Genomic DNA, 12,146 nt, shown 5'->3' with positions numbered 1-12,146 from the left:
CCCGTCCGTCGTAAGCATCCGGGCACGAGCGTACGGGTCAGAACGGTAACCATAGCTGAAGAATTCATCATCGGAATGTAACCCGTGCAGCGAAATACCTTCGAGCAAGATCGTAAACAGACTAACAGGCTGGAGGCTACATTCCTGCCGCAGCTGCATGTGCCCGTGACAATGATTACGGCCACCGGAAATGGTAGTTTCGGGTGCACTGCGTGCACCTACGGCTGCCTGCTGAGGTTAATCATTCGAACGCACTTGACGATAGGGGCGGAAAACAATCAAGCCTCTCGATAAAGCATGGTTGACGTTGAAGAATTTCAATCATCTTTCTTCGAAAATTGGCCGGGTTGAGTTGAAGGACAGATACTGGCATAGTTGTACGATTAGTTGATTCAGCACGATGGGCAATTGCATACTGGAAGGCAAAGGACACAGTTTCCAGAACGGGATGCGGACTTTGGTGAGTTATTGACTGAACTCTTTTTACAACAAATATTTCGGTTTGAATACAGTACCTGTTCAACATATAGAAAAAAGGAAGAAAAAGGTCACACATAACATAATTTCTGTAGACATCGGATGGGTGAAAGTCAGATCTTATTCAAGCTTGCCACAATTTCTTTTAGAACAAACAGAACACAACATGTTAATATGCCTGACTCGCGGTCATAATGAACGTTAAGATACATATCAACGTACTCGTGGGTGTAGGAGAGTGAACCATACCGAAATATTATTTAAATTTAATTGTTTTAAATACTCCCTCTGCCAAAGCGAATAATGACACGGAAAATTGAATTCGTATCATTATTGTTTGTTTATTACTTTGCCTTTTTTCACGTGTACGGTATTTCCACTCTTTAGCTGTTTGAAGCTACGATCGTACGGTTTCAGATGCTTTCATATGGTTGTAGCATACTGCAATTAAAATCTCTGATAAGCTCAGCTGTCAGTAGATTGCAAAGGTTATGTTTCGTCCTTATCATGTGTGCATCTTGCAGTGACTTTTGGTCGGGGTTCGGCATTGTGCGGTGTTCGGCAACGCATGAGTGAGATTAACAGTTATCTGTTTGCTATTACGATGGCACGATAATGATCGGTTAGCGAGGATCACTTTCCAGCATGGAAGACTGGCCGTTATCTGTTTCGATAATTACGGACAACACGCTCGCTAAACAAATGGTGACGGATGGAGGCATGTTCCGTGGTCAGCATTTAGCATTTTGAATGCCTCATGTGTCTTATGTATATGTGTGTGTATGTTTGTGTCTAATTTTTACATACTAAATGATCCATGTTGAGTCCACTGGCTATGTTGATATAGGTATATTTTTCCTGTTAAAGCAGGGTTATGGAAAAAACCCGCATTAATGTTAACGTGAATGGTATAGTACAACAGACCAACACTGTTCTGAGCCTAAGTGTGTAGCCCGAACTATTTCGGAGATATTTAACGCTCTTTATCGGTTGAACGAAAATGCTCGTGTAATTACTGCCAGGTGGAACGAAATGTTGCACCGTTGCTATCTACAGCCGTATCCAACTCAAGCGAGCGTTGAGATAAAATTTACGAAAGCGCATTTTTAATTCGTTTATTCAAATGAGATCAGCTGCTTCTCTGCTTCTCCTCTCTTTTACAGGAAGGTTCGTCAAATGCATGGGACAATTTGAGGTTAAGTAACTCTTAAACTGTTAGTACTATTTGCAGGGAGCAGGGTAAAAGTATGATTTCTAGCATTTATTCCTCTTCATCTCTAGTTAATGCAATTATGAGGACACTTTTAGGACAGCAGCCCTTCGGGTTTGTTACAATACAATCACTTAGTAGATTTCAAACACATAATGGTAGTGCACAAAAATGTTCTAAATGTGGCATATGTATTGCATCTTTTCTAATCATTTAATTTTTGCAATGCATTACTTCCAATAAAAATGAAACACTATTTTATGACCTATGAGTTCCATTTCAAGCTTAATGCGAATAAAAAAAACACGTAAACCACTAATTCCACATACAAAAAAGCCACAAAAACTCTCATAAACTTCAGCTGCAAACGCGACTTTAGCTTAATGGAGCCTTCTTCTCAACGATAGCGATTTGCGATAAGTGTGCGTGCATATGCGAGAGTTTCTGTAAGTTTCATCGGAAGGTTGTGTTTTTTTTCTTCAACCTGTTTTCCGGTTTCACCGCGAAACCAGTGGGAACGAAGGGGGGTTGGAAAGTAGTGAAGGAATTAAAGGTAATTTCCATGTTTCTGCTGGCGGATGTTCTTTCATCTGTGAAATAATTAACACCTTTTTTTTGTCTCTCAACGCACAGGCCACGCTGGATCCGGAGGCATTTGGCGCTTGTCGCTCGATCATCTCGCAACCAGTCCCGAGCCTGCATGCCGTTTCTCCCTGTCATTGTTTTGGGGTGCGATGGGCCGATCGTAGCGGTGCGATTGCTGACCATCGTTGTCTAATGGTGGGGCAGTATCCAATCTTTCCTTGTTTTAAATTGTTTTTTTTTAATTCCATCCCTCTGCCTTGCGCCCAAAACCTTTATAATGTCCAGCTCAGCTTCAGCATTCGATTTTAGCGTAATGAGCACGGAATGTATGAGGGTTGGTTCAAGTGGGTGATGGAGCGTTTTAGTTTCCACCGACCGCCAGGTCGCTACCACTTTGAGGTAATGGAGGAAAACCCCTTCCCACCGGCACCGTAAATGGTTCTTGTCTATTTCGTTTTTTTTGCTTGTTCAATTTTAATTTAAATATTCCCTCCACCTCGAACGGGCTATACGTTCCAGCAGGCGGGTAAACATAAAACTGCTGGTGCTTTGCATTTTCGCAGGTTGTAACGCTGGACGACGTAAGTGGAAATAGAAGAGCAGAGAAAAACTTGTTGCAGTAAAAGAAGTGTACAAACATTCACACACGTACAAATAGAGATAAAAGCAAGCTGAATTCCCTATTGAGGTGTTGTGTCTGCTGCACTAGCCATGATAGGGGTTTATGGCAGTAGAAATCAGATAGCGTTCTTCTGGTGCAACGCTATCGTGAGTCAGCTGCAGCGGTGCATAATTCCAAGGGTGGCTAGTGCTGCACAATGCTACGATCCCCCGCTACGATCATCCTCATCATCGCCATCGTTCTCGTCATTATCCTCCTGTCAAGTCATCGGTGGAAGCGCTCTTTTTTTGCTACACCCATTAAGCACGCTAGATATCGCCGCAGCTTTTGGTGTAAATGAAATCAAACAAACCTCCACACACGCTGGTATATAAATTTAGCATAATAAAAAAGCCCCCATGCTCATGCCCAACGGTGCACCGATGCGTTAGCGGGCTTTGGTCAGCAAGATTTTAATTTTTCGTATTTTATTTCTTCCCCTCCGGGTTGCACGGGTAAAAAACGAAACGAACACTCACACAAAATGATCGTGTGAGAAAAGTTCGGAACGATCAGTACCGTCTCACCTGCTGCATCACCGCTTGCCACCACGGAATGTGTATTCAAATAATTTAAATAATCAACGTAACGCCGCAGGTCCAAAATGAAACGAATGCGCACAGCGCGGTGATAAACTTCACATTAGATGAGCGTAAAAATTATCTTCCGGACAGAATCGCTTGCCCTTAAAGTTTCCTGTTCATAGGGAATGTGGGAGAAAAGGTACCGCGTTGGTCAGGGAGAGTGGAAGAGGGTGGTAAAAAAGTTTTCTCGTCAGCTCTGGGCACGTCATCGGTTTTACCGAGTCCACTCGGCGGGAGCCCACGGTGGTTCGCGGTTGTTGGTTTTAAAATTTTCTACTCAACACCCGTAGAACCGTTTGGTGTCCTTTTGCTTCCGGGACGCGTACATGAACCTAAAGGGCAAGTGTGTATACACACACACACACACACACACACACACACACACACACACACACACACACCGCTCGCTCATGCGTAAGGGAAACCTCAAGTATTTATATGGGACAGCTTCGTACGAGCTAATAAACTTGACCCAAAATTCGAAATTATTATTCATAATGAAGTGTGGACAATCAGCCCGCTGTACGTTCGTTCAGTGGTATGGGGTATATGTGTGTACTGTACCTCATCTGCGAAGGTAGATATGATCATCGGGTTTAATTATTCACGAAATTTATATGATGTTTTGGGTCGTTGGTAAAACGAGCAATAGCTTTATTTTTGATTAATATCTTAAGGCGGTTGTAAAGTCGTGTCCCGGCCCTAGCTATGGGTCAGTTTGACGGGGGGTTTTATTGTTCCTAATAGGGCCATCGTGTATGTTGTATGGCAATTTACCTCTATTTAAGCTGGTAATAATAGATGATAATGTTTACAATGTGTATGTAATAAAATGCGTTCATCTATTTAGACGCCAACGTACTAACGATCTGTACAGTACGTACATTTCTTATTTAAAAAGTAAAATAATCCATGAAGTCGCTTTGTATTAGACCGTCAGGGTAATGGAGATGACGGATGAGACACATTGACCTTGGGTATTCCAAGGGTTCAGTTGAAAACTCTCTTTGTATTTTGAGTTCTTAAAAGTATTTAAGAATAGGACCTCTTGTTTATAACTGACGGAGCTAAGTTAATCATTGGTATGTCAGGCTGAGACCAAATAACTGCTGATACTGGTGGCTTTGCAAAATAAAATAAATATTATGTAATGAGAAAGTAAACTAACATATTAAGCTTGTGTCGGTAAACTGTTTATCAACCGGGTGGTATTTTCCAAATAATATTGGTTGCTGGAACAGACTTAAAAGACTTAACATTTTCGAATACGTAACAAGCTTCAAATTTCTTTTACATTATTTAGGCAGAAATATTCCAAACTAAAATTTCGAAGCTAGGCTGAAATCATAAAACCCTTCAATTTTCAAGCGTCATTTGTACAAAGGTTACAATGTTTTGCTTTTGAGGGGCAGTTCAAAAAATGTGTTTAAATGCTCCCTTCTAAATTTGTGCAGTAGATTAAAGTGTTAAACTGTAATCTTACATTTTGAATGCTGCCATTTCTTTTAAGTCTGAACGATTCTACGTAATTAAAGCCACGTTAAATAGTGCAACTTCCCCTTTCAATTTTCAGCTAATATATTTGGTTGTCACTTTTGAGATTTGTCCTACATCCTGCATATAAAAAATAGATTGCTGAAATATTTTATGCTAGCATAACGTTCGGAATATTTTTATACCAATAAAATTAATTTTCAACAAAAAAAAAGGTTCACATATGGTAGTGTAAGTTGTTTTATGGACCATATTTTTAATTCATTATTAATATTGTTACACATTTAAAAAAAATCCTTCAACATCCATTTGCTCATAACCTCATAATTTCACAGGTCATTAACATCAAGCCGGGTTTGTTTCATGGAAACGAAACTAGTCTCTTCCCATCCCCTAATAACCAATTGTTAGAAGCACTCGCGATACCATGTTTTGCATGCAGTTTTGATTACGACGCAAAAATGCGGGCACAGTAACAGTAGCGAACCACCGCGGGACGCCACTGAACTTCACGCTTGCTCCACATTACCGATAATGCTATCGTACAGAGCGTCCTTGGCATCGCCCGCGAGCAGGAAGTCCATATGGTTGAAGGTTGTGTTCGGCAGCTGGTTCAGGGCTACCAGGTTGGGCAGGCGGCCTGCCAGCTGCCGCACATCGGTCGGGTGCGTTAGCTGATCGGCAAGGCCGTAAAAGATGACTACCGGCGCAGTGACCTTGGTGAGGTCATAGTCGGGAGGCACTGCACTCCCAGTGTAACGGCGGCGGTTTTCTTCCACTCCGTAGTCATACGGCCGGAAGTGTCCGGATGTAACTACTTGGCCGAAGTGAGCGACCTGCTTCAGAGAACATCCCGCCGGTAGGTGGCGTAGCAGCATTGGGAACCCTAGCTGTGACATGTGATGGTACTTGTTGCCCGTCATTGTGTGCATCGCGTCCAGGCAGAGTGCTCTACTGTAGAAGTCGGGACATAGAGCTTTGGCCAGTCGGTTAATATCCTCTTGATATGGTTTAACCTCGAAAATACCAAAAAAATTGACAAATTGCTGCAAATGCAAATGATGGAAAAGGATAATATGTCAGGAAAATGTTGAATGCTATGCCTATACTTTCCCGTACCAAAGCCGCCGTTTCATGTTGGGCCAAAAACCGCAGAAATGGGTTCTGCAGATGGGTAAGAAAGACTGCCGGTGCAAGCGCGTGCATGAGCCGAAACTTCCGGTTGTACTCGGGACGCAAGGCGTTCAGTACGAAAAACATGGTAGTGCCTTGCGAATGTCCCACGTAGTGTAGCTGGGGCTGTCCTGTTTGCGCTAGTACGTGATCCACCATGACCGGTAGGTCGTAGAGTCCAATTTCATGGAAGGTAAAGTCCCAAAACTCGCGTCCCTCTGGTGATAGGTGTGTGTGGTTGCGGCTGTACCGATTACCACGCGCATTTCCGAGCCATACGTCATGGCCCTGGTCGGAAAGCAAATAAGGAAGTGATTCTTCCGGTCCCATAAGAATCCAGTCGGCGGAGGAACCCATCAAACCGTGCATGAGCAACACTGGAAGTTTGTAGGGGTTGGCTGGTCCATAGACTGGAGAACTTCGTACACGGTGCAGCTCGATGATATATCCATCTTGCGTCTCGATATTGTGTACTTCGCTATTATAGCCATACTTTAGAATGATTTCAGGCTATCAAAGAAAAATACATTGAAATAAGGTTAGTATAATATGTGATTTTTAGAAAAATGTTTAAAAAACTCTTCACCGTTGACAGATTTGCATCTTCTTCAGTAAAAATAACGTCGGCAACACTCGTAAAAACACTTGCGACAGCCAACAGTATTCGAATGGTTAGTGATGCAAGCGCCATCGTGGACGGTTAGAACAACATTAGACGTAGCAAATGAGGCATTATATTTATATGAAGTTAGGTTAAATGCGGGTCACATATTTTCAGCCGTTCAGTTCTTGACAAGGTTCTACCGCTGACAAAATGATTTTCCTCGCTAAATGTGACTCAAAAACTTGGCCTACAAATATATCCTCTAGCGTGACAGGAAGATAACAATTAAAAGAATCTGACAAGGTTAGTAATGGATAGGTAGCAGCTTTTCTTAGCTAACTAAACAAAGACTTGTACAATAATAGCAATGCTATTTTTACATCAAGGCAGATAAAGCCGCTCATTTGTAGTCGAATAATTATTTTCAATCAATTGAATTTGCAGTTTAACAATTACAATTATATAGTTTTTGAGTATGTTAGTATCGAGTTGACTGATAAAGTTGCAATACATGTGCTAGAGCTTCCATATGTTTACTTTTCTATCTGATGAATGCTTTGTCTCATTCTGTGAATGAAATTTTACTAGTTTTATACCAATGCACATTGGGCAAACGCCTGTATAAAAATTCAAAAATCAACTTTGTCGCAGATTTACACCATACACATTTTCTTAAAATAGATACGTAAACTTAGGTGAAACCAAAATATTATACGTTTTTATTCAAAGCTTTTTGAGCTATAGGCTATCAAAGTACAAACTTTGGGTTTTTTGTCCCAAATTTGAGCTATTTTTCGACTGAACATAAGTAGCATATTATGGTACTTTGATGCTCAGTGCTGAATGCGGCCCGCGAGAATATTTTGAGAATTGCTAAAATCACTGCAAACCAAAAAACTGTTATTACTATTTGTCTAATTGTATTAAATTTTCTAGAGAAGAACAATCATTTTGATGGTATATTTTTCGAACCTAACATGAATGTAACATCTCATAAACTTATGCTGCACAATCGTACAGAACAACCGAAACCCTTAAAAAAATTGAATTGAATGCAAACCCATTATGTTTCGATAAAATTCTGAATATTAGCATAATTTTGTGCACACTCGATTGCACATTCTATGGAAGAATATGGAAAAATAAATTTGCGTCAACCTTCTACAAACGAAAAAGGAATGAAAATACTTTCATACACACACTTGGAATCTTCGCAACAACTAGTGATGGATTGTCAGAATCGCATCCACGACTCAAAACCATTTTTGATCTTAGCTATTCTGACTCCTGATCCGTCCAAATCAAACCAACAGTTCCGTTCGGTGCCGACCGAAGCTTATAGAGCCGTTTAATGCCATTCGGAACCATTGGAGTAGTGATGGAGAAAATGAAGATTTCGTCGGAATCGATTCCCGCTAGCTCCGAAATTTTCTGGAATCGATTCCGGATAGTAGCTCCGGAATCAGTTTCCGGAATCGATTCCGGAACCAATTTTGAAATCGGGTCCGGAACCAACTCCGGAATCGGCTCCGGAATTGGTTCCGGAATCGGCTCCGAAATTGGTTCCAAAATTGGCTCCGGAATTAGTTCCGGAATCGGCTCCGGAATCGGAATTGGACTCGGAATTGGTTCCGGATTCGGCTCTGGAATCGGAATTGGCTCTGGAATCAGAATCAGCTCCGAAATCGGAATCGGTTCCGGAATTGGCTCCGGAATCAAAATCGGTTCCGACATCGGAATTGACTCCGAAATCAGAATTGGCTTCGAAAAGGAGTCGGTTCTGGCATCTTCATTGGAATAGGCGTTTGGGTCCAATGATACTATGTGTTGATACCGAAAAAAGAATCAAAATTTATTTGTAAATGATCTATTCACATGGAGATTCGCGGACTTATTTCGCTTCCCACACTTCTTATTTCAATTCAAACCATTCCATTTCTGGAGTCAAGTTCTGATTCCGAAGCCGATTCCGATCCTGGAATAGATTCCGGAGTCGATTCCGGAATCGATTCCGGAGTCAACTCGAATTGGCTCTGGATTCAATTCCGAAATCGGCACCGAAAATAACACCGGAATCGATTTCGGTGTCGACTTCGGAATCGGCTCCGAAACCAACTCCGGAATCGGCTCCGGAATCGACTTCGGAATCGGAATCGATTCCAGCATCAGAATCGGCTCCGGAATTGATTCCGAACACGGAATTGGAATCGGGTAGGTCCGATTCCGAGCTCCCACCACTACATTGGAGTCATCGGTTGTCGCACGGAGCGGCTAATCTGCAGTGAGAAATGGATCCGGTCGTTCCTACCGATTTTGACCATCTCAATGCCCCCGAGTGCCGAGTAAAGGATTCGTTGGGCTCCGAAATTCTTTTTCGAACGAATTTGCATGGCTCCGACCTTATGAATTTTGTCGATTGATTGTTCTGATGTTCGATTTTTATGTGCTTACACATGCTACACTCATAATCATGCCAATGTTAATAAAAAAGATTGTAGCCAAGTTGGCATTATGTGTACCCCACATTCTACAAGACGAATTAATGTACTTTCCAACCTCCCCAAAAATCAAAACCAAAATGATATGATTACGCTTAAGCAATGAGTATTTAGATTAAGGATTAAAATGCCGAAGTCCTGCGATGTATAGCTTATTCATAGATTAGCTCACACAGTCCATACCTCAATTCGCGAATCATCTCCCTTCAAGTGTCAAAAAAAGATTTGCCGATCTTTATGGAATCTTTGTCAGATAAAATTATCGTAATTTAACAAAATTATTTGTAAAATACGGGTTCTTGGAACTTGGAAATTAGCAAAAATTATGTTTAAACACGTTTTATTACAATTTTTCTCTTGATCTGTCAACAAATTGCAGGCAAATATTTTTGTTATTCACCCAGCGATGGATAGCTTGGATGGCTTGAAAAAGATTCGCCTTGCGAAAAAGATACCTTAGTAAAAAAGTGTGGTTGGGCGATATTTTGTAACAGAACTGCCGTGTTAGAACGCGACTAATGAAAAATGTCCTAATTTAATAATAAGGATAAAAAAATGCATGTGACTTTAAAAGTACATTAAACTTTTTTTCCAAATAAAAAAGTGCACAATGAAAAATAACATAGCAAATTTGTAAACAGGAAAATATTCCAAATTTGATGCGAGAAGTACAAAAAGTCAATTTTTTAACAATAATGATTTTAAACAGTACTTTATATAAATATTGAGGTATATTTTTTATTCTCACGCTTGCGGCCCGCGAATCACTGAAAATCTGTACTAGCGGCCCTCTGATGAAATGAGTTTGACACAGCTGGGTTAAAATATGGAGAGAACAACTTTCGGGTGCCACCAGATAACAACTACTAAAACATAGGCAATATGCCATCTTCCTGCCTACCTTCACGATACCTTCCTAAAAAAGTCACGATAAGTAACTTACTTCACCTTTTATTAACCGAACTATTAAGACTGAATGTTGAGACCTTCTACCTCTGTGGATATGCATTAGTACACTCGTTTTTTCTTGTCTCATGATCTACAATCTATTTCTGCTTCGTTCAAATAACTGCCAAAGTTATTCGCAAGCTGGATTGAAAGCCTTTGCGAGCCGCTCGCGGGCCTTATGTTTGACATGTCTGAATATAAAACAGAAAAAAGTAATAAATCAAACAGAACAATATGTTTGATGTGCTTAAAACCCCATCAAATGAAGATGTGATAGAAGCAATTTTTACTACAGCATAAGAATCGTATAACTTCTAACTTCTGTGAAATTTCATGGCTAACGTAATTTACATGCTTAATTTGTCTAATTATCTTAGACTTTCTCTTTCGCTCGAACGCTCCGTGTGGTGCTGTAAGCTCCTGCAGTATTGAACACCACACATACATCACTTCACCACTGTGTTGAAAAGTTGTTCTCAGTTGGTTCGAACCTTTAAACAGTAGTTTAGCTTACTATATTCTGTCCCTGCTTTCCTGTTGGCCATTTTTCGTTCCAGAGACAGGTGATCCATCATCATCACCCCCGTTCGGGCGGTCAGCCCTTTGTCAGGCCCTTGAAGAGCGACAACATCAAGCCGAGCCAACCTGTCACCTTCACATCGGTATCACCTGCAACGGGTCAGCTGTTTGTACCACGCAGCGGCTCGGAGGCACCGAAAACTACAAAACTTTCATCTCCTAATCTTCTGGTTCGATGTGATTGATAAGCTTGTGGCTTTGCCGAACACGGGAAGGCGGCCGACTGTACGGACAGGCCAGCGTAAAGGTAAATATACCCTGTACGCGCTGACATCCGGGTTTTCCGGGTTCGGTTCCGGTAGTCAACTAGCTCTGGTCTGAAGTTTCGGGTGGTTTTCGGGAGAATATAATTAAATCAATGCCAATTAACGCACGCCATAAGAGAGAGAGAGAGAGAGAGAGAGAGAGAGAGAGAGAGAGAGGAGAGAGAGAGAGAGAGAGAGAGAGAGAAAGGGAAAGCGAGAGAAAGAGAAAAAGCGATGAAACTGTTTCATTTTCTGTAACAGCAACGTGGTGTGGATAGATCCGCCTGTTCACGGGTTTATCAGGTTCAGGTTAACATTTCTAATCGAATTAATCACAAAACAGCCACTCTTGAAGTGAGATTGAGCATCTGCAAAGAGGAGGTATTTCTCAGCTTGTGGAACAAATTCCTTACAGTAGTGCGATCGCAGCATAGCGCTGCCATCAGTTTTGGGGTACTAGAATATTTTAAACAATCTCGCTCGGTGGTCATGGCGTTTCGAAATTCGTAAATTTATGCTGACAACTGCGAACCGAGTTTTTTGTTTGTGTGCCTGGTCGTGTGCCCTACCCTGTGTTTGGGGAGATAAACCAATTTGCGGTCAGTCTTGGGTAACATGTATCATCTAATCTTCGTTTCGCGACGGCCGCCGTTGAAGCATTGCGGATACAGTAAAGGTTCAGAACGGTTGGTTGGTTGGTTTTTTTTTTATATTCTACTTCGTTTCTCTTGTAGGTCGCTCCTCTTGCCCTTTTCTTGTGCATATTCCGCTTATTTCGCTGAGCCGGAGCTGCGGCCTTCACTCGAGCATTTGTTGATTTATCTAAATGTGATTGTGCTCGTCGCTTTATTTTAATTTACAACCAATTTAAGCGCACCGTTGCGTATCGCTAGACGAGCTGGGCGTCGTTGATGGTTTATGTTGTAATTTTGGAGCCCAGCCCCCGTATTTTTTTTCGAGCACGATATAAGATCCGGTGGAATAAAACAAATGCATCAAACCCGTGAGTGAATGGGGCTGATCACCCATTTGCGGTGTTTGCCTATGTAGTTGCGTACAGTGTATTGTAACCACCCCCCCGAAATAGT

The 12,146-nt window shown here is 41.6% G+C and overlaps 1 protein-coding gene across 1 annotated transcript; it reads right to left on the bottom strand.

Annotated features, from left to right (window-relative positions):
• Positions 1–5,520: 5,520 nt before the first annotated feature.
• Positions 5,521–6,875, bottom strand: LOC121592250 (lipase 1-like). Its single transcript, XM_041913651.1, has 3 exons — positions 6,771–6,875; positions 6,131–6,694; positions 5,521–6,057 (listed from the first exon to the last, which is right to left on the bottom strand). The coding sequence occupies exons 1-3, from the start codon at positions 6,873–6,875 to the stop codon at positions 5,521–5,523; spliced, it is 1,206 nt and encodes a 401-aa protein (XP_041769585.1).
• Between the last annotated feature and the right edge of the window lie 5,271 nt (positions 6,876–12,146).

This window comes from Anopheles merus, chromosome 2L (genome assembly GCF_017562075.2).
Source record: "Anopheles merus strain MAF chromosome 2L, AmerM5.1, whole genome shotgun sequence".
Classification (NCBI taxonomy): domain Eukaryota; kingdom Metazoa; phylum Arthropoda; class Insecta; order Diptera; family Culicidae; genus Anopheles; species Anopheles merus.
This window is presented reverse-complemented; position numbering and strand designations above follow the sequence as displayed.

Bases quoted from the DNA above. Each gene is read 5' to 3' on its own strand.
- LOC121592250 (XM_041913651.1), bottom strand. From the start codon at position 6,875: ATGGCGCTTGCATCACTAACCATTCGAATACTGTTGGCTGTCGCAAGT. The intron at 6,695-6,770 runs GTGAAGAGTTTT...TTTCTTTGATAG, and splicing joins AAGATGCAAATCTGTCAACG to CCTGAAATCATTCTAAAGTA. The intron at 6,058-6,130 runs GTACGGGAAAGT...TTGCATTTGCAG, and splicing joins AACATGAAACGGCGGCTTTG to CAATTTGTCAATTTTTTTGG.